Here is a 27,635-nt window from a genome sequence, read left to right on the forward strand (position 1 = left end):
GGCGACATTGGACAAGTCCATCTCACACCTGTACCTATACCCACCACTCAAAACCGGCGCACAACATGTCTGCCGTCCGCCTGCTCTCCCGCTCGCGTCTAGTCGCCGCCCGCAGCGCCGTTGTCCCCCGCGTCGGCGCCGCGCGCGCCGCTGGCCTGTCGACTGCCGCTGCCCGCCGGCCGGCGACCGCGGCCCGCGTTGCTGCCCCGTCGCTCGCTGTGCCCCGCCGCTGGGCTTCCGCCGCCGCCGCCGAGGTCGAGGCCGAGGAGGCCCCCGCTGCCGAGGAGTGGCCCGAGCGCGTGCTCCCCGTCCTCGCGCCCGCCGACAAGAAGCGTCTCGCCCGCCAGCGTAACATCGGAATGTAGGCCTTCGTGATGCCGCGCGATACTAACGCCCAGCTCGGCCCACATCGACTCGGGCAAGACCACCCTCACCGAGCGTGTGCTGTACTACACCGGCCGTACCAAGGACATCCACGAGGTCCGCGGCCGCGACGGTGTCGGAGCCAAGATGGACTCGATGGAGCTCGAGCGCGAGAAGGGCATCACCATCCAGTCGGCTGCCACGTTCGCCGACTGGAACTCGTACCCCCCTCCCAACGAGTGGGAGGAGGGTGCCGGCGCCCCCGAGAAGGAGAAGTATGCGTTCAACATTATCGACACGCCCGGCCACGTCGACTTCACGATCGAGGTCGAGCGTGCGCTCCGTGTGCTTGACGGTGCCGTCCTCGTCCTCTGCTCCGTCTCGGGTGTCCAGTCGCAGACCATCACCGTCGACCGCCAGATGCGCCGCTACAACGTCCCCCGTATCGCGTTCGTCAACAAGATGGACCGTGCCGGCGCCAACCCCTTCCGCGTCGTCGACCAGCTCCGCAACAAGCTTAGGATGAACGCCGCTGCTGTCCAGATCCCCATCGGCGCTGAGAGCGACTTTGGCGGTGTCATCGACCTCGTCCGCATGAAGGCCATCTACAACGAGGGTGTCAAGGGGTGAGTGGTGCGGAGAGGCCGGATAGTTGTGGCTAGCTAACACCGCTAGCAACGTCGTCGTCGAGAAGGACGAGATCCCCGCCTGGCTCAAGGAGCTCGCCGAGCAGAAGCGTGCCGAGCTTATCGAGCACATCGCCGAGGCTGACGAGGCCCTGTCCGACAAGTTCCTCATGGAGGAGGAGATCACCGAGCTCGACATCACCCAGGCTATGCGCCGCGCCACCATCGGCCTCAAGTTCACCCCCGTCTTCATGGGCTCGGCCATCAAGAACACTGGTGTCCAGTCGATGCTCGACGGTGTCTGCGCGTACCTCCCCGACCCGTCCCAGGTTCCCGCCGAGGCCAACGACACTACCCTCCCCGCGCACGCTCCTGCCGTGCCCATTGTCCCCGCTGCCGAGGCACCCCTTCTCGGTCTTGCCTTCAAGCTCGAGGAGGGCAAGTACGGCCAGCTTACCTACATGCGCGTGTACCAGGGCGAGCTCAAGCGTGGCTCCGTCATCTACAACGCGCGTACCGGCAAGAAGGTCAAGGTGCCCCGTCTTGTGCGCATGCACGCCGACGAGATGGAGGACGTCGAGTCGCTCGGCTCGGGCGAGATTTGCGCCATGTTCGGCGTCGAGTGCTCGTCGGGTGACACCTTCACCGACGGCACCACCCCCCTGTCCATGACCTCCATGTTCGTCCCCGACCCTGTCATCTCGCTCTCGATCCGCCCCGACGGTAACGAGACGCCCAACTTCTCGCGTGCCCTCAACCGCTTCAAGAAGGAGGACCCCACCTTCCGCGTCCACGTCGACGCCGAGTCCCAGGAGACCATCATCTCGGGCATGGGTGAGCTCCACCTCGACATCTACGTCGAGCGCATGAAGCGCGAGTACAACGTCGCATGCGTCACCGGCAAGCCCCGTGTCGCGTTCCGCGAGACCATCACCGCCTCGGCGCCCTTCGAGTACACCCACAAGAAGCAGTCTGGTGGTGCTGGTCAGTTCGCCCGTATCAAGGGCTACATTGAGCCCATGGAGCTCGACCCCGACACTGGCAAGGACACGCAGTTTGTCAACAGTGTTGTCGGAACCAACATCCCCAACGGCTACATCCCCGCCGTCGAGAAGGGTTTCCAGGAGGCCCTCGACCGTGGTCTTCTCACCGGCTACAACATTACGGGTGTGCGCTTTGTTCTCGAGGACGGTGCTGCCCACGCTGTCGACTCTTCGGAACTTGCTTTCCGTCTCGCTGCCATGGGCGCCTTCAGGGAGGCGTTCCACAAGGCGCAGCCCGTCATCCTCGAGCCCATCATGACGGTCGAGGTCGTCGCGCCCATCGAGTTCCAGGGCAGCGTCATTGGCGCCATGAACCAGCGCAAGGGTACCGTCGTCGACACCGAGGTCCGCGACGACGAGTTCACGCTCATTGCCGAGGTCTCGCTCAACGACATGTTCGGCTACTCTTCCCAGCTCCGTGGCCAGACGGCCGGCAAGGGCGAGTTCACGATGGAGTACAAGCAGCACTCGCCCGTCCTCCCCAACGTCCAGAAGGACATGATCGACGCCTTCCGCAAAAAGCAGCTCGAGCGCAAGTAAGCGAGCGCGAGCGCGAGCGCGCCTGGAACACCCCCACCCTACTACATTGCCCATCCGCGCTAGCGGCGGACAGGCGCCCTAGACTGCGTTGTACGATTATAGACATGCATACTCCCATCTCTGCGGCGGGGTGTGAGGAGGGGGCGGGGGAGGAGGCAAGAGGGGCCAACGAACGGTGTTGGAATCTGGTCCCGCAGACGTGGGCTTCACTGCCCCCAATGTGGCAGCCTGGGCTCGAGGCGAGTACAGGCAGCGCTCTGGACCTTGTCCACCATGCCACGCAGCCCATGCATGCAATCCAGCACTACAAGCCTGGCGACTGCATGGTAGACGACATCCTGTACAAGATTGGAGCCAATCAGTTCCGTTTCCAACATGGAGGAGGTGGAGGGAGTGAAGTGACTTCCAGTGTGGCACCACCTCTCATCCTCGTTTATCACCCCCCTCCTCCGACCTCCCACATCCCATCTCGCGAGAGATTCTTCACTACACCGTTGGTGAAACGGTATCATGCGTCGTTGCCACTCTGTGCAACACTCGACGCGGCAGGGGTTCGACTCCCTTACGGTGTACAGCGAGCGCGAGAGCGCGAACTTCCTTTTGGCATCTGGTTGGTTGGTGTCGACCCGCTCGCACCAGGGTCTTTGGCGCCGGCGCCACATGGTCGGTCGGTCGGCGACGCGTGTTGGTTGTGTCACTCTGACGGATGCGTGCGACGGATAAGGCAAGTCGAGGTTCATGCGGCAGGCGCTGCGAGCGCACGGCCATTCCGGAGGAGGGAGGGCCATGACGCCGGCGAGTGGGTGGGCCTCGTTCTCGAAGCGCATGCCACGGCCGCGGGTCTCGCGCGTCCTTGATCAGGCTCGGGACGAACTTGGGCAGGCGGCGACCAGGGCGTCGAGCTGCGCCGACACATCCCTGATGTGCTGCTTGAACTGCGGCTCGGAGAGGCGGCCGAGCACGTCGTGTCCGAGGCGGGTGGTCGCCGCCGACGCAGCAGCACGTGCAGTCGTCACCTGTGGACCAGCCATCGCCCATGTCGTCGGCTGGCCCATCGTCCAGTGCCCTCCGCACGCTGACTGGTGGCGGTAACAAGCTGCCATCATCGCGCTAGTATCAAATCTCCTGCATGCACCATCCTAACTACATCATACTAGAAGCCGCCAGCGAGCAGCTTGGCAGCCTTGCGCTCGTCGAGCCGCCTGGCGGGCGGGCGCACCGGCGCGCCACCACGCTGGCCGGGGAGGATCATGCTCTGGGCCATATTGTTCACCGGGAGGCCGGTGAGCGGGTCCACTGGGCCGGAGGGAGCGAGCTGCGGTGCACCTGGCGCTGCGCCGGCCGCTGATTGTGGGCGCGGGACATCGGCGCCCGGGGCGGGGAGGAACATGGACTGCGAGCCGGCGGCCGCTGGCGGGCCGAGGGGCGGCGCGCCTGCCTGGGCGTGGAGCGGCGGTGGAGCTGCTGCGTGCTGACTGAGCGGGGACACGGCGTTCGCGACGTGTGCGGGCGGAGGCGGCGCCGTGGTACCGATACGCTGCAGGTCTGGCCGGAGGGCCTCGAGCTCGCGCAGGATCTGGCGGTTGAAGATGATGCTCATCCTCGCGTGCTCGAGCAGCGAGACGGCAACGTCCTCGTGCGCGTTGCGCGAGTGCGCGCGCAGCGCAGAGTGGAGGTTGGCCGAGATGTTGTTGATATGTGATGTGAGGCGGTTGTCGAGCGCGTTGGCCTCCTCCATCTCCGCGATCGCGTCGTCCACCTTGGTGGGGTTGATGCTGCTGCTACCCTTGAGCCGCTCGACATTGCGGCGCTTGTTGATCGCCGCCTTGGTCGCGCTCTGCGAGTCCTCGAGAATCTGCGTGCGCTGTGCCAGCGCGTCGCGCGCCGCACGCGCATTGAGACCCTGGTACGCGAGCGAGTCGTTGAGAATCACATTCTCGCTTGCGATCTGCGCACCCGCCATGTTTGACAGCTGGTCGTACACGCGCCCAATCTTGCGCTGCGCCGTGGCGAGGTTGATGTCGTTCTCGTCCGTCGCGAGTGCGATCAGCTTGGCGCCGACGTCCTGGTTGGCCGTCGCGAGGGCTACCGGTTAGCGCACGCTTCCCGCGACAAACTCACCCTTGCGCGCCTTGCCGAGGTTCCCGACAGCAGTAGCGGCGTTAGTCCACGCCGGCTCGAGCTTCTCGAGCGCGAGTCGCGCGCTCTGGATCTCGTCGTCGTCGTCGAGCGGGCCGCGGCGGACCACCTTGCTCAGCGCAGCGTTGAACACCTGACTCGCGGCGCTCGACGAGCTCCCGTTCCGCCGCGCAGATGGCGGAGGTACAGGCTGGTACCCAAAGTCCGACTCGATGAAGCTCCGCAGCTCGTCCTCCTTCTGCAGGACGGGGTCGTCGCAGATACGGCTGAACCACTTCTGCAGCGACATGCGCACAAGCCGATCATCTGGCACACGGCAGTCAGCACGGACAGCCTCACGCGACCGACCGGGCAGCACCCACCTTCCTCTTCTGTCGCTGCCGACGTGTGTGGGGGCGGGAGGGCGGGAATGATTGCTGGGCGGGGTCAGCGGTGGGTACTCATGGACTGTAGCGGGCACCCACTCTGAGGGCAGCACAGCTGTACCTGCTCGGCGAAGCGCTGGAACTCGACATATGACCGCTGCATGTTCCGGTAGAGCGTTGTGCGAAAGTTTGGCAGGTTGGTCTGTGTGCCGGCGTTAGCTAGCCATCGCACAGCCGTGTCCGTCACTCACGCTCGCGTCGTAGCGGATAAGCAGGTCCTTGCGATTCCTGTCGAGGCCGCCGATGCGCACACGCAGGTACGGCACCGGCTTGTCCGACTGGGACGCGGTCGGCGAGCTCATGATGGTCGTGCCCGGGTCGCCGTAGACCTGGGGGTCGCGGATGTGTGTTGACGACGAGGGCGAGGGCGGGCCGGGGGGTTGCAGTTGCGGTTGGGGTGGTGGGGCCGAGAGCGACGGTGCCGGCTCACTCGACCACCCCGCGTTGATGTTTGCAGGGGATAGTGGGTCCATTGTGGGCTGTGCGGTACGCTGGCTGGGTGGTAGCGTGCGCTTTAGCTAGGTCGCGAGATTGGTGTGATGTAGACAAGGAGGCGGTGAGTGGAATGGAAGGACGGACAAGTAAGTGGTGGTGGCGTGCCAGATCGCACCCAGTCAGTGTCGTCAAGCCGCGCGTGACGTTTACAGCACTGCAGCCAGACTTGGCCCCCTCCGTCGGCCGAGGCACCATTTAAACAATACAACAATTACTTGTCCAGCAACAACCAACCCACACACAACCAATATGAATCACATGCATGGGCAACTACGTCTAAGCGGCAACCTCCTCGGCAGCCTGCTCCTTCTCCTGTCGGCGCTGCTGCTGCGGCCTGCGCTGGTGCGTGGCAGGGCCCTGGGCAGCAACAGCCTCGGCGTCGTCAACAACCTGGCGCGCGTCCGTGACGGCAGCCTTCCACTCGGCCAAGCGGCGCTCAAGGAGCGTCCACTCTTCAGAGCCAAAGCGGCGGGTGGCACGGGACGAGACGGAGATGATGCGGACAACGGACAGGGGCTGGGACAGGCGGGCCTGGAGCAGGTCGGCGCGGATGGCGTCAATGACCCAGGCCTCGACCTCGGACTCGTCGACTGCCAGAGCCTTGGCAAGGTCGGCGTAAGCAAGCTGCTTGGTGGCGCTGCGGGCAGCAAGGGTGGCGAGGGCGATGAGGCGGACCTTGCGGAGGACCTCGTCGGCGTCGAGGCCGGCGACACCAAGACCCGAGACATAGGGTCCGTTGGCGGCGGTCCAGGTGGTCGCCTGCGAAACGGCCTCGATCTCGTCGGCCGAGGTGAAGAGAGCAACAAGCTCGGCGGCCTTGCCCTGGAGAGCGTCGCGGGTACCCTGGACCTTGAAGAGGTCGTCGAGGTCGAAGCGGTTAGACTGGGCGAGAGCGAGGGCAAGAGCGTGCTCGACGAGCTTGGCGTCGACGCTGCGCTCAAGAGCAAGGAGGGAAAGGATGTAGGCGTGGTCGAGGTCGCCGGCCTTCTCGTAGACGGCAGAAGCGGCAGTCAGGAAGGCGACCTTGTCGGCCTCCGACACTGACCACTGCGCCAGGGCCGCCGAGAGGGACGCCGAGGTGACAGTGAGCGTGGCGAGGTCGTCGAACGCGCCAAGGAGGGTGATGAGGGCAAGGAGAACAGTGGAGCGCAAGGGCGAGGTGGCGGCGAGGTAGTTGTACGTGTTGTTCAGGCTGCCGAGGTCAGATCATGTCTCCACATCACACCTCGAACTCACATCCGTGCCGCAGCCTCGGCCTTCGTTGTCCGTCCAGCCTCCGCCGCCGCCTCACCGCCAACACGAACCGCCTCAACGACCTGCTTGACGAGCTTGGCGTACTCCTCCGAAGTAGGCTCAAAGGTCGACGCAAGGACATACTGTAACAAGAGGTGGGTCGACTCGGCCTCTGTGCGACGCGTCAGTCGTTGTCCCCCTTTTGCTCGCCTTGCACGCGTGCCACTAACCCGACTCCTTGGCCGCCTCGAGCGCGCCCTTGGTCTGCGCGTAGACGTCGACGACCTTGCGCACAATGTCGCGCTTGGCCTCGTCGTCGGCCTCGCCGCCCTGTGCCTTCTGGTCGAACGCCGTCAGGATGTCACGAACCGCCTGCTGCTCGGCGACGGGCGTTGAGCGCGCCGCAAGCTGGAGCGTCTCCGAGATCTGGCCCGTCAGTCAGTTTCCTGTTTCCCCGTGGCCTCGCCGACGCGCACCTGTTGCCTGAAAGGCAGCTCGGGGGCAATGGCAACCGCGTCGGACATGATGGGCAGTTTTGCGTAGTTGTTTTCGGTTCTAAATGTGGTGCCGGCGCGGGGTATCCGTGTCGACAGTGTCCGGGGTCTATGCGTGTCTTGCTCTGGCTGCGTCGGGTGAGTCGAACGCTGGTGTTTGCCTAGAGATGTAGACTTTTAGAGGTTGTAGTAGTAGGAGATGAGCCCCTTGGTGGTCACTGTAATCGTCGATACAACTCCAAGCTGGAACAAAAGTGAATTCCAACCCGCCTCAACAGGGAAGAAAAAAAACGCCGTCGAGCTATCCCCATCCACGTGACACGCGCGTCGAGCTCGGCGGAGGTCAGTGATGCAGCGAGTTCATGACGGCTGTTCGTATGCATCGCTGACCTCCATCTCTCCATCACACGAACCACGATGCCGCCCAAAGCAGCGACCCCACCAAAGCTCTCGCCTCAGGACGTGCCCGTCGTCTTCCAGCGCTACCGCACTGAGCTGCAGAACCTCGCCCAGAAGATTGGCGAGCTCGAGAGCGAGCTCGAGGAGCACTCGTGAGTCGCGGTGTGCGCGTAGCGCAGCGGGCGGCGGTGGCTGGGCTCGGCTCTTAAGCTCGTAGCCGGGCCACTGCTCACCGCTTTCGCGGGCCATGTGTCGCCCGACCCCGACCTAACCTTCGCCCCCAGCCTCGTCCTCGGCACCCTCCAGCCCCTCGTCAAGACCGAGCCCGAGCGCGCGTGCTACCGCCTGATCGGGGGCGTGCTCGTGCAGCGGACGGTCAAGGACGTCGCGCCGACCCTCGAGACCAACTACGCCGGTATCAAGGAGGTGCTCGAGACGCTCGTCAAGACGTACAAGAGCAAGGAGGAGGAGTTTGGCGCGTTCCAGCGGGAACACAAGATTGCCGTGAGTCGAGTCGGGCGAGCGAGCCCTGGCGACGGGGCACAAGATGGACACGCAGGGCACACAGGCGCTGACCAATGCAGATGCCCGGACGAGCATGACGAGTGTACCAGCAGTCGATACCCATCATCTATACCCCTGTCAACATGCATATTCGGATCAATGTGGCGGTAGAGTTGGAGCTGTGTCATGGGGGATGGAAGGACCAGCCAGAGATGGCACATTCGGCGCCTCGACTCCGCTGGGTCCGTCACGGTGTGGCGCTTGTCGCCACGCTGCACGGCCACTACTCATCCCATGCAATGATACATCGCCACAAGGTACAATCTTTATACGGTTTGTTTAAATACGCTCCAGAACAACGGCGATACCCTGGCCACCACCAATGCAGGCGCCACCAAGAGCCCACTTCTTGTCGAGGCGGATCAGGTTGTGAACGAGGTTGGCAGTGATACGGGCACCCGAGGCGGCAAGAGGGTGGCCGACAGCAATCGAACCACCAAAGACGTTCGACTTGTCGTTGGGGAGCTCGAGGGCCTTCTGGACAGCGAGCCACTGGGTAGCAAAGGCCTCGTTGATGTCAATGAGGTCCATGTCGTCGACCTTCTTGCCAATCTTGGCAAGAGCCTGCTGGACCGAGACGACGGGTCCAATGCCCATGATCTCGGGCTCGCAAGCCGACCAGGCGTACGAGGCGACACGGGCGAGGGGCTTGAGGTTGTACTTCTTGACAGCGTCCTCGGAAACAACAACGTTGGCGGCGCCACCGTCCGAGATACCCGAGGCGTTACCGGCGGTAACGGTACCAGTGCCCTTGATGAAGACGGAGGGGAGCTTGGTGAGGGTCTCAATCGTCGTCTTGGGCTTGGGGTGCTCGTCGTGGGCGAGGGTGACGGTACCCTTGCGGGTCTTGATCTCAATGGGGACAATCTCGTCCTTGAAGGCACCGGCGGCAAGACCGGCAGCGTAGCGCTCCTGCGACTGGAGCGCGTACTTGTCGGCGTCCTCACGGGTGATGCCATACTTCTGGGCGAGGTTCTCGGCAGTGACTGAAATTGTCAGCAACCCTATTTTGCCGAGCCGAGGTCCCGTTTCAACTCACTGCCCATGGGGGTCTTCTGTCCACCGGGGTTCTGGTCGGTAAGGGCAGCGAAGAGCGAGTCCTCGAGCTTCTGGTCAACACCGAAGCGCATGCCCCAGCGGTTCGAGCCCGAGAGGGTGTAGGGGGCCATCGACATGGCCTCGGCACCACCGGTCAGGACGACATCAGCCTCGCCGAGGGCAATGGTCTGGGCGGCAGTGATAACCGACTGGAAGCCCGAGCCGCAGAGACTGTGTGTTGTCAGCGACGGCCTGCGTGGGTCGAGTGGCCAAACTGCTTACCGGTTGACAGTGAGGGCGGGGACGGTGGGGCCAAGGCCGGCGAGGTGACCAACGTGGCGGGCGAGGTAGGGGGTCGAGTTGTCCGACTGGGTCACGCCGCTGCCGTTTGTCAGCCATGTTACACGCTCTATGTGCATGCTGCCACGTACCCGAAGAAGACCTGATCAACGGGGAGATCGGCGGGGAGCTCGGCGAGGGCGGCCTTGGAGGCGATGCCACCGAGCTCTGAAGCCTTGTAGTCCTTGAGCGAGCCGCCGAAGGAGCCCCAGGGGGTACGCTTCGAGGCGACAATGTACGACTCTGGGCGAGCGATGTGGGAGACGAGGCGGGTGGCCGAGACGCGCATTTTGAGAGTGGTGAGATGGGGGGAGGGGGAGTTGATGAATCAGTTGATGAGTGGTTATGGATAAAAGTGTTCGGAGTTGGAGGTGTTGGACCGAGCTGCAGACGCGACGAGTGGATGGAGATGTGACGCTGCCTGGTTGCTTGGCTGGTGCCCGGTTAGTATGCACGTAAGAATTGCCGGGTAATCAACAGCCAGGCAGCCAGGGCAAAGGGACTCACCGGCCACCGCACTCGCAACGGCCGTAACAGGAGACCAAGCGATCGCTTATCACTCAACATGACGGCAACTCCACGTGTAAAGTGATAAAGTGGACGTGTGGGGGTAAGAAACAAGTAATGTCGTCATCCAAGGCGTTGGCCGAAGTGGAGGGCATGCAGCTGTGGCGAATGTATGAGGTAACCAGCACCCAGCCAGCCGAACGCCATCACCCACCCCCCAAGGCGCGCGTGATCCATGACCGAAGGGCGATAACCCTTGACATCTCTCCCTCTCTCGAACTTCGTCTCCACTCACACACTGCCTAAGAATGAGTGGACCCTCTAGAGACTTGGAAGAGTTCTACAGCTCAATCATCAACTATGACGACGACGACGAGGAAGACGACGACTTCGACCCCGAATACATCGACAACGACGATATCCACGAGGTGGTGCATCTCGGAATAGACGACGGCGATGAAGACGACGACATGGAGTTTGACGGCGAGGGCGAGGACGACGACGAGGAAGATGAAGACGACGACGAAGACGACCCAGACTACCGCCCTATCGTAGTCGAAGCCGACGACGATGATGAGTCAGACGACGACGATGACAATGTGCTGCGCATCGGCGGACGGCAGCTTCTCGAGCTCCTGGCGCAGATGAACTCGACGAACGGGATCTCGTCGGAAGATCACCGGTTCCTCAGCAACATCTTCTCGAGCCCTGGCATCTCGATACCTGGACTCCGGAGGGCCCAGCAGCGCGAGCGGGGCGAGGACGGCGGGCCGCGCGCCGACTGGCGACCAAAACAGACCGAGCCGCACCCCGCCGGCGTGGCGCTCCTCCGGAGCGGCGAGTTCGGCCCCGTTGGCCCGTGGGCAGCACGCGACCCCCGCCTCAACAGCAGCAAGCGCCCGCACCGCCTCCGCCCAAGTGAGCGGTACGCGTGGCGGCGGGCGCGGGCAGCCGGATCGCCCTTCCTCCCGCCGGGCGCCGAGCCCATCATCCCCAACACGCACGGCACGGTCGTCGCGTATTATCCCTCAGTTCCGTATGTTGGACAGTTCTGCGGGCCAGACTATGGCGTGTTCTGTGAGTACGCGCGGAAGACGAAGAGCCCCTGCTCATAGTCCCACTGACTCTGTCCACCGTTATAATCGATGGCGTTCAGACTCGGCTACTCAGTACTTTACGTTACATCTGTACTCGACCACGCAGCCAAAGTCGCGCCGGCCGCGTCAACTCCCGCGCAGCCAGGTTGTCGCAGAGCCTGACACGCCCCCCGCCGAGGCGGAAGATAGCGACGACGATGATGGTTGGGTCGGCGGCTGGCCGGGCCACCGCCGCCGGCCAACGGCTGCCGAGGACACGTCGATGCGCAAGATCAAGACGGTGCAGGGCGTCGAGGGACAGTGGACCATTACCGACGCCGACGCCGACAGGAAGGGCGAGCGCATGATCTACTCGTCCATCACGCCGTATGTCCACATGCTGAACACGGCCGAGCACGACGAGGACCACCACCAGCTGGACTTTACGTCGCGGACCGGGCGAGGATACTATGGCGGGATGGACCACTTTGGTGTAAGCTAACCATTTGGATCGGAGGGTAGGCGGCTGACTGTACAGATCTGGTCCATCAGGTTCTCGGCGGACGGCAAGGAGATTGTTGCCGGTGCCAGTGCTGGGCGAATCATGGTGTACGACATCAACGCCGATACACGAACACTGGCGGTGCAAGGCCACCGTGACGACGTCAACGCCGTGTGCTTTGCCGATGAGAGCTCGACCAATATCCTGATCAGTGGAAGTGACGACGGCTACGTCAAGGTGTGGGACAGGCGATCGTTGTCGTCACACACGCCGTCTGGCGTGCTCGCGGGCGCGACAGAAGGCATCACGTACACGGCGCCCAAGGGCGACGGTCGATACATTGCTGTCAACAGCAAGGACCAGGCGGCGCGACTGTACGATTTGCGTAAGATGCGCAGCTGGTCCGAGTTCGAGGACGAGCCAGACGCCGTCGAGCGCTGGGGTTGCCACCGGTTCGACTGTGAGTGGTGTTTTTTCTTGGCGGCGGTGCTGACGATGACAGACCGGAGCATGAGGTATCCCCGTCCCAAGCTGCTCGCACACCCGCGCGACTGTTCCGTAATGACGTTCCGGGGCCACTCGGTGCTGCGCACGCTCATCCGGTGCCACTTCAGCCCAGTCGAGTCCACGGGACAGCAGTACATCTACTCTGGGTCCGCCGACGGACTAATCCATATCTGGTCGCTCGACGGGCGAGTGGTGCAGGTCCTCAACCGCGCCGAGTCGGTCAACTTGCGCGACGCGCAGGGACGGTACAACGACCCGTCCGCCCCAGAGCCGGTACGGCGCGGGCAGAGACGCGGCGCCAACGCGTACGATACGCGCGGGCTGTCGTGGACGGTGCGCGACGTCGCATGGCACGGCTTCGAGCCCACCCTTATGAGCACGTGTTGGGAGGTTGAAGGGCAGCACCGTCACGGCGGCAGCATTGCCAAGCACGAGTGGAAGGGGCTCGGCAAGGGCGGCCTCAAGCGGCTCGAGGACTGGGTCGACAAGGCTGCGGCCGAGGCGGCCGAGACGGAGCGGCTGCGGACGGCGAGCCCGCCGTCTCGCATCCCGGGGGCGTGGTTCTAGGCGGGGAGGAGAGCAGCAGGGTTTCGGTTCGAGTAGTGTTGTACCATGATGCACCACTGTGCAGGCAAGTGGCACAAGGTGTCAGCGGCAGGGGGTGTGAGCTTGTGAGCAGTCATAAAAGTCAGATCACCCCTTGCCCCCTCCCGCAACGGTGAATAATGCCATGCTATTGGTATCAACTACTCTACACTATGCTCTACGCGGTGGTGGTGGTGGGGGCAGCGGCGGTGGCCGCGCCGCCCTGCGCGGCCTGGATAGCGACGAAGCTCTGGACCTCTGGGGAGGGGTGGACCATTGGTGCCGTGTTCTTGAGGGCCGCCTGGGGCTTGGAGAGGGCGTGGTCCGTGATGGCGCCGAGGCGCGGGGGCGCGCCGGCCGCGATAAACTCGGACGCGACGGGCATCTTGACCTGGGCGAGCTTGAGGGCCTGCTTTGCAATCTCCTCGCGGATGCCGCCGCCGGCAATCTCCATGACCACGCGGCCGGCCGGCACACGGCACGCCCAGTACTCGAACGTGCCCTTGCCCTTGCCCATACGCGTCTCGTTGCCCTTGATGCACACGGGGATGTCGGGGAACACGCGCAGGTACAGCTGCGCGCCCTTGACGCCCTTGATCTTGCGCTTGATGGCCGCCTGCGACGCCGTGAGCTGCGCGGCTGTGATGCGCGCTGCGGCCAGCAGACGGATACCGAAGCCGCCGAAACGGAGCGTTGTGCCCTTGATCGAGCCGCCGGTGGGGAGCTGGCGTGGGGGTCAGCCGGGTTCCTTGCAAACGACAGAGCTGGAGCGAGCGAGGAGGTAGGTGGACAACGAATGGAGCTGATGCAGCTCGACTGCTGGCCCGCCTGTCCTCCCGCCCGCTCGCACAGCGCCGCTATGCTCTCGCCACTTACATCAACGCGCCCCTTCATAGCCTTGCGGTGCTTGACTTTCCTCGGGGACAGGTTGGCGCGGAAGCGCACCTGGTGGGCGGGGTTGGTCGGGGGCAATGTGACGCGCGACGACGACGCGATGGGCATGGCGACGGCGGCGGCGGCCGAGGGGCGGAGGATGCCGCCGAGCGAGGCGCGGAGGGAGCCGAGGCCGAGCATCGTGGGTGTGGGTGTGTGTCGGTGCGACTTTGTTCTCGATGGACAGGCAGGCTCAATCTCGACTTTTGAAAGTCGAACTCTTGGACATGGTCTGCCTGCCTCAGGGCACCACCCCCGCCTCGTCGGTGATTGTCGGGATTTCAGCCTCCGCGCCTTCCGACGTCGCCTTGAGCTCACCTCTGTCCATCTCACACTCTACACCACTCAAAACAGCCACCATGTCGTACAACATCGCCGGCCACGCCATCAAGGTGAGCAGTAGCGAGGGGCGCGCGGCGCGGGGGAGCGCGTGCTGCTTTTCCGCGTCGCGCGGGGCTGCGAATCAAGAGAGAAGTACAGAGCTGACATCACAGAACGAGTACCTGTGAGTTGTTGCGACGGCCGACCGACATTACAGCCCCTACTCGACGTACTAACCCCCCAGTGCCCTCGGCACCATCCTCTCGACGATCGGCATCGCCGTCGTCGCCTCGGGCGGTGGCGACAAGAAGAAGGCCGCTGCCCCCGCTCCTATCGCCAAGGACACGACGATCAACACTGGCGACAAGGACGAGGACGCTTTGTGAGTTGAGCGTTGAGCGAGCACGCGCAGCGTGCGAGCGGGATAGGAAGGGCTGCGGCAGACGAGGGGAGCGGTCGGGCGGACAGAGGGCAGGAGCGAGAGCGTGTCGTCGGACAGGACACGGACGACGACGTTGCGCTCTGTCTGCCGCCTCGACCCCGCGGCACTGGCTGGCCTCGGCACGGCCAGCTCGTGCTCCTGTCCTGCTCGCCCTGCGGCCCCGTCGCCCTCTCGCTCCATCGCCAGCGACCAACTCACTAACGCCCGCAGCATCCGCGCGTTCGTCGCCGAGGCCGAGAAGTCGGACGCGTCCGCCGCGCACTAGGAGGTGTAGCATGCAAAAGCATTGAATCGGCCGCGAAGGCGGGGCGGTGAGCGGGCCTGGGGCGGTTGTGGGGCTGTTGGTGTGGGGAGCGGGCATGTCAGCCGGTTTGGGAGAGCTATGGGATGTTGGAGCAGAGGAGTAGGAGGAGGCAGGGGGAGGACGAGACTGGCGGTCCGCGCGAGCGAGCGTCGCGAGCTTTGTCGACCCTCGCTTCGCCGTGGCAGCGCGTCACCGCCGTCACTTTGGTCAGTTCTCGTTCTTATCGCTGTATCGTGCATTTGGCGGCCCAGCGCGAGCCATACGCCAGGCGCGTTGCCTCTCCGGCCGACTCGGGCCCGATATCCGACCATGTCAGTGCCACGCCACGCACCTCTCCCCACCGCCCCCCTCGTACTGAGCAGAGCTGTCTGCATGTGCTACGGATGCTACGCAACGGGATGCTGATTGATTTTAAAGAGTGTAATGACGAAGTTCCTACTTCTGGGCGGGGTGCGCCTCGGCGGGCGGCTGGGCAGCCTGGTCAGGAGCTGGGCCGCCAAAGAAGCCCGCAATCGAGCCCTTCATCTCGGCCATCTGGCGCTGCTTGTCCTCCTCGATCAACCTGGGTGTGTTAGCTACCACGCGCTTCATGCAGCTTGACCCACCTGGCAAACTCCTCCGCATGCTCCTTGTAGTACTTTTGCTCCTCCTCGTACGCGCGCTGCGCCTGCGCACGCTTGATCTCGAGGTACGTCTTGGGCTCGGTGGGGCGCGTCTGCTGGCCACCGCCGCCGCCGAACAGGCCCGAGAGGAAGCCCGAGCCGGCGCCGGCCGCCGCGTTGGGGTGCGTGCGCTCCCAGTCGGCGATGGCACGCTCCTTCATCGCCGCCTCCTGCTTGGCGTACTCCTTGGGAATGTCCTTGCCCGCATAGTTTTTCAGCACGGGGCGGACGTCGGCAGGGGCAAAGATGCCAATGGCTGGTGTGTGAGTGGGGTCGCGGCGACGAGGCGGAGTCACTCACACTCAAGGAAGGGGATGAGCTCGACAAGGCCCTTGTCGCCCGCCTTGCCCTCCCATGGCTTGACGATGATGGCGTTCTCGGGCTGGAGCGCGGCGTGGTCCGAGTTGATGTCGAGGAGGATGGTCTTGGAGAGGTCACGGTTGAGGTATGACAGGTCCTGGGGACGGTGTTAGCTGGTGGACAGTGACGGACGTCTGGGCCAGCGGCATGCGAGCGCAACTCACCTTGACCACCTTGCCGTCAATGTAGCGCGTCGACTCGCGGAAGAGCTTGTAAGGAAGGTAGAGGGTGAAGGGGTCGAGCTTCTCGGCGACCGCCAGGCCAGTGTACATGGGCTGCGAGGTGAAGAGGACAATCTCGTAGAACTGGGACAGGTAGGCGAGGAAGTAGTCGACACCGGGGCGCTTGGCCGTGCGCCAGCCGTGCTGGCGGTCCCACGACGAGTGGACGAGCAGGCCGTCGAGGTCAACCAGCAGCGTGTACGGGCGCTGGTGGGGGGGCGGGAGGGGGTCGGGGAGGAGCTGCGTGAAGGCGGGCTTGGAGAAGACGTCGCTCAGCTCGGTAAAGTTGCGCTTGAAGTTGTCCCACGCGTTGCCGGCGTTCTCCTCGCCCTTCTGCTGGCCGAGGTAGTACGCCGTTCCGACGCCGCCGAGGAGCAGGGCCGTCAAGCCGAGGCGCGACATGAGGCGGCGCTGGCGCTCAATGCTCGAGACGTACTCCTTGCGGGGGCGGCCCTTGCGGTCAGCACCGCCAGCAGCAGCATCAGCCTTGTCCTTGGCCTCGGACTTGGGCTCGGCGATCGACGCGTTCGGGTTGGCCTCGGGGTCGATGTCGAGCGAGGGGAGCTTGGAGAGGTCGGGCGTGGCGAGGATCTCCTCGGCGTCCTCGCGCGCCTCATGCGCCTCGTAAGCGGCCGCCTGGGCGTCCGCGAGGCCCGCAGTCGTCGCGCCCGCAGCGGGCAGCGGGGGCTCGGCAGGTGCCGAGTCGGCGGCGGCGGCGGGCTTGGGCGTTGCCGGAGGTGGAGAAGACGGCGTGGCAGGAGGAGCAGCACCCTCGGGCTTCTTGACCCTGATGAGCGATGGCGCGCTCGCCGACAGCGTTCGCGCTCCCCGAGGAGCAGTGAGCAGTCGCGCGGCACAGGTGCGCAGCATTGTCGTTGTGTGGGTTGTTGGTGGCAAGATGGAGTGTTGCCGATCAAAGTGCGCCGAAATGTCGAGAACGATCCGAACGGCGGCGGACAGTGATTTTTGGTTCCGGGTGGGATCTGTGGCAGGGACAAAGTGGTGCAAGTACCAAGTCGCCGAGTCTGTTTGTGTCTGTCACTTTAGCTGTATGCATGCAATCATGGACATGGCACAGGGACAATGCTATGCTACTCTAGTACCGCCTTCGGTCATCATCGCGCCTCCGGTCGTCGTCACGCCGCCTGTCGCGGTCACGATCGCGGTGGTCGCGATCGCGGTCTCGGTCTCGCCTGTCGCGGTCGTCATACCTCCTGTCATCTCTCCTGTCCTCCCTCCTGTCACTGCGGCGGTCGTCTCGTCGGTCATCTCGGCGATCGCGGCTGTCGCGGTCGTCACGCCTGTCGCGGTCATCACGACGCGGGCTGCGACTCCGCTTCCTCGGCTCGTCGCGGTGGCCGTTGCTTGGCCTCGCCTCGCGGCGGTCCTCATGGCGGTCATCACGAGGCGGAGGGCCACGCGACCCGTAGCCCGAGTCTCGCGGCGCGCTGAAGCCGCCACCACGACCACCTCCACGCCCACCAAAGCCGCCGCCACGACCTCCACGCCCGCCGCCGCGACCGCCCCGTCCACCCGTAATGTCCGACAGGCGCATCTTGGACACGGACTGCGAAAAGTCGACCCAGATACGGCGGTCGTCGACAAGGACGTTCTGCATCTTGAAGTAGGCCTGCTCTGCCGAGTCGCGCTCGTCAAACTCGATGAACGCGTATTGGAGCGAGTCGCCCGTCTTCTTGTCGCGCACAACCTCGCAGCTGAGGATCTTGCCAAAGCGCGAGAAAATGAGCTCGAGGTCCTCGTCCTGAGTCACCGGGTTGAGCTTGCACACGAAGAGGATGTTCTCGGGCGGTCGCACGGCAGCGAACGGGAGATCACCAATCATTTCGAGGGTGAGAGCCGAGCTGGACGCAGCCGTCCGGCGCCTCTCAACTTCCTTGGCATCCTCATCCAGCTCCTCGAACGGGTTCTCGTCGTCGCCGATGCGGACGATGTCGCCGCCGAGGTCAGGCGGGCGGATTGGGGATGGCGGCGTGTCGATGAGGTTTGGCGGATCGGGGAACGGGTCCTCTGAGTGGGTCAGCTCACATCCATTTACTTTAAACCCACCAAGCACCTCGATATGGCGCACACGAATGTCCTGCAACGGCCGGCCGTCCTTGTCGAGGAAGGCCTCGTTGATCTTGTCAAGCGTGTCCAAGCCCTCTATCACATGTCCAAACACGGCGTGCTTGCCATCCAGATAGTCGATCTGATCAGCGAGCGTGATGAAGAACTGGGACCCGCATCCTGGTGGGTCGGTCGGCGCGACGGCCATGGATACGGTGCCCTTGGTTGTGTGCTTGAGCTTTGTTGTGATCTCGGGAGGGAAGTAGCGCGGAGGTTTGGGGCCCTCGGGGTGGAGGGAATAGAGGTAAGACTGGAGCGACTCGCCGCCAGTTCCTGTAGCCGTCGGGTCGCCTGTCTGCGCGATAAAGTCCTTTGACACTGCGTCGTTAGCTCGAAATCAACCAGGCAGCTACCCACCATTGAAGAAGGCATTCAGCGCGTAGTACTTGATCTTGCAGAGCTTGAGGAAGTTTTCGCAGGTGCGCGGGCAGCGGTCCACCTCGAGGTCGATGACAAGGTCCCCGAGGGACGTCTCGAGCATGACCGACATGATGCTGCAGCGTTGATGCGATGGACAAGGAGAGTGAGTGGAAAGTTGGGTTGTGACGAGCGAGTAACCCAACTCTTGAGCCGATTGAGGCCCCGCAAATGGGACATGTGGCGACGGGAGCAAATTAGCGTGGCGTCAACTGCCACCATACAGCTCGTGCCCGATACATGACTGCCTCTTGTAATGTTCCATGTGTTGAGATCTCCTGGAGATGGAGCCATGATGCCGAGGCAGACACGATGGGCATCTGTGTGACATTGTAGAGCGCCTGGGGTGGATCTTGGCTGCTCATGAGCAGTCAGATGAACGTGGCGCTGACACAGGCACCACCACCAGCAAGCCCAATGCCCTGTCAAGATACTGTGCGCCAACAACTCGACTGCTCAACCTCGTACTGTCATCTCCATATTGTAATCGTCGATGCGTGCATGCGACCACTTCCCCTGCCTGCCTACCCATATCGCGCTGTTCGATCGTCATTCCGTCCCGTCCAGCAGGCCAGCAGTACAAGTGCGCAGCAGCTGCGGGGTCAAAAATGGGAATTGAGTCCGCAGGCTGTGTGCCGTGCCGCTAGTTGCCACTTTGGGTGCACGTCACTCGTCGTCTCACCTTGTCTCACGGGAGCCACACCCACCACGACCACCACCACCAAGCACCGCAGCCCACCCTCACGACCTCTTGGCATCACAACTCCAACTCAACAACACTCACTCAACCTTTCATCTCCTCACACAGACAGAGCTTTACAGCACCAGGGCTGGCCCCGCACTCCTTTACTCCAGTCATGAAGCTCTCACTCGCCCTCGTGGCCTCGACTCTGGGTACGTACGCGACTGTCTCCATCGTCCCGCAGCCGCTGACACACACAGCCGTCGCTGCCGCCGCACCCGCCGCCGCGCCCGCCCCCGAGGGCGACCTCTTCGGCGGCAAGGTGCACTTTGGGCACGCGTTCGGCGTCAACGCCGCCGAGTTCAACGAGCGCGACAGCGTGCCCGTTGAGCGTGCCGCCCCCGAGGGCGTGCACATGGCGCGCGACTTCCCTCCCCATCTCCGCGGGGCAAAGTGGTTTGTCGACCCCGTCGGCCGCCACGCGCCCCATGCGGTCCCCTGCCCCGACAAGGCGCGCTCGCGCTCCGGCCTCGCGCCGTCGTGGTTCCCCGGCCCCCTCGGCTCGCTCCTCTCCCGCCTCGGCCTCAACCGCCCCGGCCGCGCCTCGCCCATGGGCTTTGAGCGTCTCGGCGGCCACCACGGCCCCGGGCCCGTGATCATCGACCTCGGCGCCCCCGAGCAGCTGCACAGCCGCCCTCGCCCCCACCGCCCCGACATTGTTCCTGTTCTCGAGGGCGGTGTGGTCCGTATCCTCCCTGTTGTCAACAACGCCGGCGGTGTCCAGCCCGCCGCGCCGCTGCTCAACGACGCCGATACCGAGCACCACCACGGCCACTCGGTCTACCACCACCACGGCCACACCCACGGCCACGCCGGCCACCACGGCGTCGCTGTCCACCACGGCTACCAGGGCCACTATGGCGGTCGCCACCCTGAGGCGCACGCGACGCTCGACGCCATGCTGTACAAGTGGGACATGTTCCGTACCCGCCTCGGCAAGGGTCTCACCGACCTCCCCGTCCCCATCCGTTCGTTTGTGATCGGCGCGCTTGTTGGCGCTGTGCTCCAGGTCCTGTTCTCTCTCATCTTCCTTGGCATCCGCCTTGGCTGCCGCGGCGGCAGTTGCCGTGAGCGCCGTGCCGCTCGCCGCGCTGCTCGCCAGGAGCGCCGCGCCGCGCGCCGTGCCGCCAAGGAGGCGAGGCGTGCCTCCAAGTCGACCAAGTCGGCGCGTGACGAGAAGGCTGCCGAGGCTGGGTTCACCATCGACGACGAGGTCCTCCCTAGCTACGCAGAGGGCGAGACTGACCGTCTGGTCAACACGGCCTAGGCATTGAGTTTGCGACTCGCATGGAGTCTGTGACTCGCACCCCCCATACTTTGTACCAGCACCATTCGCCGTAGCCCTTCCATCAACGATGTATCCAGTGTGTAGACTCAGCCCGGGGAACGTTGGGCGCAACGGCGCAACGCGAACAGCTAGGGGCATCCGGTTCACGATGAGCCATTCGCCACTCGCGCCACCGCCACCCAGGCCTGCACCAACTCCCACCACCGGTGCCCAATCGTCATCCCTGCGCGCCGCCAATGTTTTGATTTTCCAAGTCACCAACCAACCCCGCAACAATGGCCACACCGCCGCCGCCCTTCCTCGCCGCCAAGCCCCCGCCGGTGCCCGTGCCGTCGGCCGAGCGCCTGGCAGCGCTGTACTCGTTCACGCGGGCGCAGCGCGAGGCCAACCCGGACGGGTACCGGCGCAACGTGCAGTGGTGGGGCGACGTGCTCCAGGCGACACTGAAGACGGGGTACGCCGGCGCGCTGGACGGCGCGGGGCGCGACGTGCTCGTGCTCACTGTCGACGGCGAGCTGCTCGAGCGCTTCGCGAACGCATCAGGCGCGACGCCCAAGGGGCTCGGCGGCGTCGTCGTGAGTGCCTTCCTTCCTCGGTCCCGCCCGAGCTCAGCTGACGCCGCCAGGACACGCTAGCCAACGGGCCCAGTCCCACACTTGTGCCGCTGCAGCGCTTCCTCACCTCCCCGACGCCGATAGACGCCTCCCCGTCTATCACGTCGCGCCTCGCTGCTGCTGGCTGGTCGGCACTCGGGCGGCTGTCGCCCTTCGGAGGAGGCGAGGCGACCGAGGACGCGCTGTGGAAGGCGGCGAAGGGCTCGTCGTTCGTGGACAAGGCCGTCGTGAAGGTACGATACGACTGTGCGCTGATCACGCTGACTCCAGACCGCGGCGCAGAAGTTCTCAAAGTACATTGACGCGCACCCGCCAGTCCTGTACTCAGAGTCACTGTACACCCGCACTTCCTTCCACAAAGAGTTCGCGGCAGAGGTTGGGTCGCCGGCACCACTGGGCAAGCGTGACATCGACGTGCTCCTCGTCTGGCTCTCGCGTGACGTTGGTTCGGTCGTCGTCGACGGTGATGTGAGTTAAACACTCCCTACACATGCTAACACTCCAGGTGGTCAAGATCCTTAGCAGCGGCCAGGTGGCGGCAGACCACCCGATCACGGAGGCCGACCGCGGCGCCGTCGCTGTGACCGGTGCGCTCGCCCAGATCGAGGCGCAGATCTCTGCTGTTGAGGCCGAGGGCTCCCAGTGCCAGGAGAAGGCGAAGAAACAGCTGCGGCTGGGCCAGCGCGCCACGGCGGCAAGCTACCTCCGGAGCAAGAAGCACCTGGACGAGGTGCTCGCGAAGCGCGTCGCCGCAGGGGAGCAGTTACGCGGTGTTCTCCGCGCGCTCGACCAGGCGAAGGGCGATGCCGAGGTGAGTTATGTCACGCGGGCTGTACTAACAAACCGCAGATCATGTCGGCGTACGAGGCGTCCACGGCCGCGCTGTCCAGCGCGCTGTCCGACCCCCGCCTCTCGCCGGAGCGTATCGCCGCGACGACGGACGCGCTCGCCGACGCGCTCGCAGACCAGAAGGAGATCGACGACGCGGTGCAGCTCGGCGGCCGGCTCGCGGCCGGCGCGGCGGGCGTGGACGTCGACGACGACGACGAGCTCGAGAAGGAGCTCGCGGCCCTCGTGCTCGAGGAGAAGGAGGAGCAGCGCAAGGCCGCCGAGGCCGAGGCGAAGCGCAAGGTCGAGGAGGCTGCCGCTGAGGAGCAGCGCAAGGTTGCTGCGGCGGCCGCCGAGGCGGAGGAGAAGAAGAAGGCTGTGGCGGCCGCTGAGGAGAAGCGCAAGGCGGCGGAGAAGGCGGCTGCAACTGCCGCTGCGGCACCTGCCCAGCCTGCAAAGACGTGGGAGGAGGCGCACGCCGACGCGCAGCAGCGTGAACGCGAGGAGAAGGAGCGCGCGGCTGCCGAGCGTCTGGCCCGCGAGGAGCGCCTCGTGGCCGCGGAGTAGATCAGCCACAACTCACCCCAAGCGGCGTCACTCGTACAGCCGAGCCGTGGCCACCGCCCCACCATCCTGTCTATAGAATCATACTATACGTTGCATGTGGTCTATGTTGTACAATCGCGCGCGGCTACGACACGAGGATGAAGACGAGGAACTGGAGGTGTTAGTGGGGGAGGCGAGGGTGGGTGGGGGCGGTGTAGGCCGCGAGTGTGATGGTCGGACGTCCACGCCGCGGCCATCTCGCCGCGCTGCGCGCGCGGCTCGCGCGGTACTCACGAAAATAATCAGCACACCGAAAATCTTGAGCATGAGCCAGCGATTACTGCTGATACTGGCATAGTACTTGAGCAGCTCTCTCTGTGCACCCGACACGTTCGCCGAGATGTCGGTCACGTCTGCGTCGATGCGCTGCACCGTTTCGCGCTGCTCTGCGACCATGTTGGCGAGCTGGGAGAAGATTTGGCCTAGTTCGGCAATGGTCGACTCGATCGACTCGATGGCGGTGGAGCGGGATTGGATGTAGTTGTCCTGTGAGAGCGAGCGTTAGCGAGCGCGATGATGACGCCGATAAGCGGGGGCGATGGCAACAGTTCTTGCTGCACGTCCACCCGGCCCAACCCCACTGACCTGCTGCTCCACCAGCTGCATCTGCTGGTATCCGCCCGCATCGGCATGTTGCCCGCTCGTCGCCTTGCCGTCGCCGTCGAGGTTGAGCGCGAGGAAGTCGGCGCCCTCGCCTGGCGCGGCGCGCGCCTTGCCTTTCCTGTCGAGGCCTGAGCCTGGGCCGCCGGGTGCCGGCTGGTTGAGTAACAGCGAGTCTTCGGCGAGCGTTAGCGAGCCGCCATCAACCCCAGAGCTCCCCACTTACCCTTCGCAGGCGGCGGCACTGCGGCACTGCTGGCCGAGTGCATGAACTGCTCGGTGCGATCCCTGCTCGCCTTCATGTTCTGCGTGCGCAGCTCGAGCACGTCCTTGAACCCCATGCCCATGTTTGCCAGGCGGCTCTGGAGCATCATGACAACGTTCGAGTTGTGCTCCTCGACCTGCTTTCCCGAGCCTGCGGGCGGCTTGTTGGCGCGCACAAACGCCTGCAGGCCCGCAATCTGCGTGTTGAGCGACGCAATGTCCTGGCGGATAATGTAGGTGAGCTCGCTGATCTCGATCGGGCGGTCGTCGAAGAGCGTTTTGCGCTTGGCCACTGTCGCCGAGGGTTAGCGAGGCGGACGTTGGGGAGGGGTGGGGCGGGCGTGGTGTGGGTTGCGGCTGCGGTGCTGCGCCAACGCGGCGATGCCATGCCGTGTGCTGCGTCGCTAACGACACTGCAGCTCGTAGCCACCCACCCACCACCCGCTCGCTGCTCCGCAGCTCGCGTCACTCACACTGTGCCAGTTTCTGCAGCTTCAACGTGGTATTATTGATATCCTTGGCGATATTCCCCGCGAGCCGTCCAAACTCGGACTTGCTCGACCCGCTCGGCCCAGCACCGGCAAGCAGGGGCTGCTTGGCGCCGTCGCGCTTCTTCGCGGGCAGCGCGGTGCGCGCCTTGATGCTGCTGAGCGCCGAGTGGAACTCTGCCGTGCGGTCGCGTGGAGCCATGGTGGTGTGGTGTGTGGTGGTGGTAATGTAGCTGATATCGACAACAGCAATGACGCCGTCGTCGCGGTGGACATGATCTCCTCGAAACACGCACTTAGGTGGCAACTCCACGCGGCGCCACATCCGGCCGGCGGTGGAAACGCCGCCCGCGTGGCGATCATCAGCTCGAAGTGGATTTCGAGATTCAACACGGCCACTTGGTCTGTTGACATCCAACAACAACACCATCATCATACCCGCTCAGAGCTGCTCGATTGTTCGTTCGCGACGCACAGCCGGCACAGATACCGACCGATAGCGACGACACGGCCCAGCCCACACCGCCGCCAAAAGCCCGACAGCAGCCTGACGCGAGGTCCCAACTCTTCTCCTTCCCTTCTCCTTCCTTTGACACACCTTCATCATGTCGCGTCCTGCTCAGCCTGAACTCAAGAGTAAGTCGTGCATGGGGGCACGGTACGGCATGGGCCGGCACGGCACACCAGGAAGGCACTGCGGCGGTCAGATGGCACAGCTTGGATGGGACACCTGGATGGACTGGAGACTGGTTCGCTCGCCTTGCTCGGCAGACAGCACGGCGCGCGACACCAGCATCTATTGTTCATTGCGCCAGCATCCGGTCGAAAAGGCGTGGACGATAATGGGCAGCTCAAATCGGCCGTACTGGCCCGGTCACCGTCGTTTGAAGCTTGCCGTTGTCGTCGAACGCGGCCGCCGCGCCGCTCGCCCAGCTTGCCGTCCACGCCGCCTCCAGCCCCGTACCATGCCCTCTCTCCTCTCCTCCCCGAGCTGCACTAACCCACCCCCCAGAGTTCATGGACCGCCGCCTGTTCATCCACATCCAGGGCGGCCGTCAGGTCTCGGGCATCCTGCGCGGCTTCGACATGTTCCTCAACCTTGTCGTCGACCAGGCGTACGAGGAGCTCGGTGCCGGACAGCGCAAGCCCGCCGGCATGGTCGTGAGTGCTGCCATTTTTCTTCTGTGCCAGCAGCACTAACCCCTCCTTCCCAGGTCATCCGCGGCAACTCGGTGACGTCGATGGAGCTGCTCGACAGCATGCGGCAATGAGCGAAATGTAGACACGACATCATCATCATTCTGTACTGTAGGCTCGAGGGGCGCGCGCACCCCATTAGTAGTATCCTTGTAGCATCTGCTCGGCGTGGCGCGTGTGCACGCTATGCATTTGTCCCAGTGACTAAATATGGAGATCCGGTGTGAAGGCGCGTGCTAACAGAAAATGCGATGGAGGTGTGACTAGCAAGTTTGTCCTGATGACAGTGTCCAGCTCGAAATAGTGGGAGGGGAGGAGGGGCACAAGTGGCCGAGTCCGGGGTAGATACCAACGAAGCGGGGATACGGAGTGGGACGGACGGCCCAAGTGGTATGCGGAGCGGAGCGGGTGGTTGGCCGGCAGGCGGAGCGCAAAGCGCGGCGCCGCGCGACCTCGCCCATGGGTGGTGAACATTATGAAGAGGCGAATGCCGAGTGGCAGTGAGTGGCCTCTGTGGCGAACGAGGCGGCGCGTGGCATGTCGACCTCGCCCAAAAGGCGACGCCCACGCCTACGAATCCGCCTTTGAATCCCTGTTATGTCTAGCAGAAAGCAAACCAGCCAGTAAACCCGTGATGACAATAATGCCAATGACACAGGCGACGGCCATGAGAATCTTGACGCGGCGGGCAGTACCCCGCTTGAAACGGTCGTCGCACGACGGCACATCGCCAAAGACGGCAGTACCAAACGTGGCGGTCGACCCGTGGGGTGCCGTGCCCTGGCTAACGTGGCCCGACGTGTTCTTCTCATCGAGCCAGCGCAAGTTTCTCAGCGAGTGGAACGATGTAGACGGATTGCCGTCGGCACCAGGCGGGTGCGGGAGCGGGGTATATGGTACGGCGACCGACGGAGGGAGGCACGACTGGGACACGACCTCGCCGTTGCGCTTGATGGGCGGCGCGCCGAGCGGTGGCAGCGCAGCAAGCTCGGGGAAGACAATGACACCCATGCCTGCCCCGGGTGGCGGCGTCTCTGGGCGCTCCGCCTCTGGACGTGTAAATGACGTTGAGAGGGCGCGGCGTGGCGGCGTGTGTGGCGTTACGGCTCTCGAGTTGTACCCTTCCTCGGTCTGCAGATCTGCCGGGTCCACCTCGTCCTCCTCGTCACTGTTCAGGCCAGTAAACTGGCGCGTGCGTCCAAGACGGCGCGCAAGACGCGTGCGGAGCGAGGTCGAGCCCGTGCTCTGCCCACTTCTCCGGCGGCCTGAACTGCTCGCCTGGCTGGCGTTACGGTTTGGCGGGGTCGAACCTGAGCGTGATGGCGCTCTCCGCTCAAACTGGGTTGATGTGCGGCCATATCTGCTAGTGTGCGACGTGTAATGGGTCGAGGCGGACTGAACACTGAAGCGGTACGTGTTGCGGCTGGCAATGTTTGATGCGCGCTTGCCTGCACGCAGGAGGCGCTCGAGAATGGCAGCACGTCGAACGAGCGCCCATAGCTCGAGATCCTCCTCGTCTTCAAACTCGCCGCCGCCGCCGCCTGATGGGCCACCCGCGTTACCCGGAGAGTTGTCGTTTTGCCGTTTTCGTCGGAGAGACTTAACCGACCGAATAGACTTGATGCTCTTGAGCGAGCGAGTCGAGTCTCTCCTACCCCATGCCGGTGGTGGGCCACCTGCAAAGGCTGCAAAGGGACGGGATGCACTGGAGGACCTGTGATGCCCAACACTGCTTTCGCCCTCAGTCGACTCAAAGTCAGAGTAGGCAGAGTATGCGCTCTGGCCCGACAAGTGCTTTTGCCTGTTTCTGGCAGACGCCGGCGAGTCTGCCCTGGACACGGAGGGGTCCTCATCCAGGAAAGCGTAGCGAGGCATGCCGAGGTCTAGGCCACCGCCAGGCGTCAATGGTGGGGACATTGACCGCTCCTCGTCCGACGTGCGCAGCATTGCAGCTCGGGAGCCAGTACGCGATGGACCTCTGGACTCTGCACGAGATTCTGCGCGCGAAACTGCGCGCGAGGACGCGCGTGACATGGAGCGGTGGACGGGTGGTGGGGGGCTGATCTCGATTGTTGATGTTGATGCGCCCGCCTGCGAACCAGACGAGCCACCGGCCGTGGCGGCACTTGAGCCTGCACTCGAGTAGACCATCGCGGACGAGGGTGTGGCGAGCACCGATGAGGCAGCAAGAACGGCAGTTGACGTCGCCGTGCTCCCTGCTGGAGACCCTATCGGCGTGACGGGGCGTAATGGGGGAGCAGCATACGGCCTGTCAGGCAGGGGAGGGTTTGCGCTGATACGCTGACGGCGCGCGTATGCGATGGCAGCGACGCTGGCCGAAGGGCT

At 64.2% G+C, this 27,635-nt stretch overlaps 15 protein-coding genes and 1 non-coding gene across 16 annotated transcripts; 8 read left to right on the plus strand and 8 right to left on the minus strand.

Annotated features, from left to right (window-relative positions):
• The first annotated feature begins 40 nt into the window (after positions 1-40).
• Positions 41-2,697, plus strand: MEF1 (Elongation factor G, mitochondrial). The gene is made up of 3 exons (XM_062775157.1): positions 41-361; positions 399-989; positions 1,039-2,697. The coding sequence occupies exons 1-3, from the start codon at positions 66-68 to the stop codon at positions 2,570-2,572; spliced, it is 2,421 nt and encodes an 806-aa protein (XP_062631141.1). The 5' UTR covers positions 41-65; the 3' UTR covers positions 2,573-2,697.
• A 363-nt stretch (positions 2,698-3,060) lies between these two features.
• On the plus strand, positions 3,061-3,144 carry LOC62_06G008614. Its single transcript is given in 2 exon segments — positions 3,061-3,096; positions 3,110-3,144. It is a non-coding gene; the product is annotated as a tRNA-Gly (tRNA).
• Positions 3,145-3,692: 548 nt separating this feature from the next.
• vps17 (Vacuolar protein sorting-associated protein 17) lies at positions 3,693-5,681 on the minus strand. Its single transcript, XM_062775158.1, has 5 exons — positions 5,328-5,681; positions 5,176-5,278; positions 5,074-5,127; positions 4,694-5,017; positions 3,693-4,657 (listed from the first exon to the last, which is right to left on the minus strand). Exons 1-5 carry the CDS (start codon positions 5,607-5,609, stop codon positions 3,726-3,728), a joined length of 1,695 nt encoding a protein of 564 aa, XP_062631142.1. The 5' UTR covers positions 5,610-5,681; the 3' UTR covers positions 3,693-3,725.
• A 170-nt stretch (positions 5,682-5,851) lies between these two features.
• On the minus strand, positions 5,852-7,566 carry CNA04920 (Eukaryotic translation initiation factor 3 subunit M). The gene is made up of 4 exons (XM_062775159.1): positions 7,341-7,566; positions 7,095-7,290; positions 6,868-7,036; positions 5,852-6,823 (listed from the first exon to the last, which is right to left on the minus strand). The coding sequence occupies exons 1-4, from the start codon at positions 7,386-7,388 to the stop codon at positions 5,908-5,910; spliced, it is 1,329 nt and encodes a 442-aa protein (XP_062631143.1). The 5' UTR covers positions 7,389-7,566; the 3' UTR covers positions 5,852-5,907.
• Positions 7,567-7,775: 209 nt separating this feature from the next.
• On the plus strand, positions 7,776-8,359 carry PFDN2 (Prefoldin subunit 2; the record flags this gene model as incomplete). Its single annotated transcript, XM_062775160.1, has 3 exons — positions 7,776-7,909; positions 7,937-8,261; positions 8,342-8,359. The coding sequence occupies 3 exons, from the start codon at positions 7,776-7,778 to the stop codon at positions 8,357-8,359; spliced, it is 477 nt and encodes a 158-aa protein (XP_062631144.1).
• A 241-nt stretch (positions 8,360-8,600) lies between these two features.
• On the minus strand, positions 8,601-9,987 carry Acaa2 (3-ketoacyl-CoA thiolase, mitochondrial; the record flags this gene model as incomplete). The annotated part of the gene is made up of 4 exons (XM_062775161.1): positions 8,601-9,307; positions 9,361-9,590; positions 9,642-9,740; positions 9,791-9,987. 4 exons carry the CDS (start codon positions 9,985-9,987, stop codon positions 8,601-8,603), a joined length of 1,233 nt encoding a protein of 410 aa, XP_062631145.1.
• A 474-nt stretch (positions 9,988-10,461) lies between these two features.
• Positions 10,462-12,925, plus strand: LE14B (LEC14B). The gene is made up of 4 exons (XM_062775162.1): positions 10,462-11,282; positions 11,362-11,774; positions 11,820-12,243; positions 12,286-12,925. The coding sequence occupies exons 1-4, from the start codon at positions 10,514-10,516 to the stop codon at positions 12,855-12,857; spliced, it is 2,178 nt and encodes a 725-aa protein (XP_062631146.1). The 5' UTR covers positions 10,462-10,513; the 3' UTR covers positions 12,858-12,925.
• An 81-nt stretch (positions 12,926-13,006) lies between these two features.
• On the minus strand, positions 13,007-14,085 carry mrpl16 (54S ribosomal protein L16, mitochondrial). Its single transcript, XM_062775163.1, has 2 exons — positions 13,752-14,085; positions 13,007-13,599 (listed from the first exon to the last, which is right to left on the minus strand). The coding sequence occupies exons 1-2, from the start codon at positions 13,947-13,949 to the stop codon at positions 13,054-13,056; spliced, it is 744 nt and encodes a 247-aa protein (XP_062631147.1). The 5' UTR covers positions 13,950-14,085; the 3' UTR covers positions 13,007-13,053.
• An 82-nt stretch (positions 14,086-14,167) lies between these two features.
• LOC62_06G008621 (uncharacterized protein) lies at positions 14,168-14,836 on the plus strand (the record flags this gene model as incomplete). Its single annotated transcript, XM_062775164.1, has 4 exons — positions 14,168-14,200; positions 14,303-14,313; positions 14,374-14,511; positions 14,605-14,836. The coding sequence occupies 4 exons, from the start codon at positions 14,168-14,170 to the stop codon at positions 14,834-14,836; spliced, it is 414 nt and encodes a 137-aa protein (XP_062631148.1).
• A 394-nt stretch (positions 14,837-15,230) lies between these two features.
• TIM50 (Mitochondrial import inner membrane translocase subunit TIM50) lies at positions 15,231-17,018 on the minus strand. Its single transcript, XM_062775165.1, has 4 exons — positions 16,062-17,018; positions 15,838-15,994; positions 15,481-15,793; positions 15,231-15,437 (listed from the first exon to the last, which is right to left on the minus strand). The coding sequence occupies exons 1-4, from the start codon at positions 16,986-16,988 to the stop codon at positions 15,311-15,313; spliced, it is 1,524 nt and encodes a 507-aa protein (XP_062631149.1). The 5' UTR covers positions 16,989-17,018; the 3' UTR covers positions 15,231-15,310.
• Positions 17,019-17,214: 196 nt separating this feature from the next.
• On the minus strand, positions 17,215-18,755 carry CYP6 (Peptidyl-prolyl cis-trans isomerase-like 4; the record flags this gene model as incomplete). Its single annotated transcript, XM_062775166.1, has 3 exons — positions 18,603-18,755; positions 18,186-18,563; positions 17,215-18,146 (listed from the first exon to the last, which is right to left on the minus strand). The coding sequence occupies exons 1-3, from the start codon at positions 18,733-18,735 to the stop codon at positions 17,215-17,217; spliced, it is 1,443 nt and encodes a 480-aa protein (XP_062631150.1). The 5' UTR covers positions 18,736-18,755.
• A 607-nt stretch (positions 18,756-19,362) lies between these two features.
• On the plus strand, positions 19,363-20,777 carry LOC62_06G008624 (uncharacterized protein). Its single transcript, XM_062775167.1, has 2 exons — positions 19,363-19,556; positions 19,605-20,777. Exons 1-2 carry the CDS (start codon positions 19,520-19,522, stop codon positions 20,669-20,671), a joined length of 1,104 nt encoding a protein of 367 aa, XP_062631151.1. The 5' UTR covers positions 19,363-19,519; the 3' UTR covers positions 20,672-20,777.
• Positions 20,778-20,967: 190 nt separating this feature from the next.
• Positions 20,968-22,701, plus strand: SPBC1604.18c (putative protein; the record flags this gene model as incomplete). Its single annotated transcript, XM_062775168.1, has 5 exons — positions 20,968-21,267; positions 21,318-21,539; positions 21,577-21,774; positions 21,812-22,117; positions 22,156-22,701. The coding sequence occupies 5 exons, from the start codon at positions 20,968-20,970 to the stop codon at positions 22,699-22,701; spliced, it is 1,572 nt and encodes a 523-aa protein (XP_062631152.1).
• A 124-nt stretch (positions 22,702-22,825) lies between these two features.
• Positions 22,826-24,294, minus strand: sed5 (Integral membrane protein sed5; the record flags this gene model as incomplete). The annotated part of the gene is made up of 5 exons (XM_062775169.1): positions 22,826-22,852; positions 22,975-23,226; positions 23,317-23,516; positions 23,567-23,896; positions 24,078-24,294. 5 exons carry the CDS (start codon positions 24,292-24,294, stop codon positions 22,826-22,828), a joined length of 1,026 nt encoding a protein of 341 aa, XP_062631153.1.
• A 205-nt stretch (positions 24,295-24,499) lies between these two features.
• Snrpg (Small nuclear ribonucleoprotein G) lies at positions 24,500-25,500 on the plus strand. The gene is made up of 3 exons (XM_062775170.1): positions 24,500-24,728; positions 25,105-25,253; positions 25,307-25,500. Exons 1-3 carry the CDS (start codon positions 24,698-24,700, stop codon positions 25,361-25,363), a joined length of 237 nt encoding a protein of 78 aa, XP_062631154.1. The 5' UTR covers positions 24,500-24,697; the 3' UTR covers positions 25,364-25,500.
• A 359-nt stretch (positions 25,501-25,859) lies between these two features.
• LOC62_06G008628 (uncharacterized protein) lies at positions 25,860-27,440 on the minus strand (the record flags this gene model as incomplete). The annotated part of the gene is made up of 1 exon (XM_062775171.1): positions 25,860-27,440. One exon carries the CDS (start codon positions 27,438-27,440, stop codon positions 25,860-25,862), a length of 1,581 nt encoding a protein of 526 aa, XP_062631155.1.
• Positions 27,441-27,635: the final 195 nt, after the last annotated feature.

The sequence above is a fragment of the Vanrija pseudolonga genome, chromosome 6 (assembly GCF_020906515.1).
Source record: "Vanrija pseudolonga chromosome 6, complete sequence".
Taxonomy (NCBI): domain Eukaryota; kingdom Fungi; phylum Basidiomycota; class Tremellomycetes; order Trichosporonales; family Trichosporonaceae; genus Vanrija; species Vanrija pseudolonga.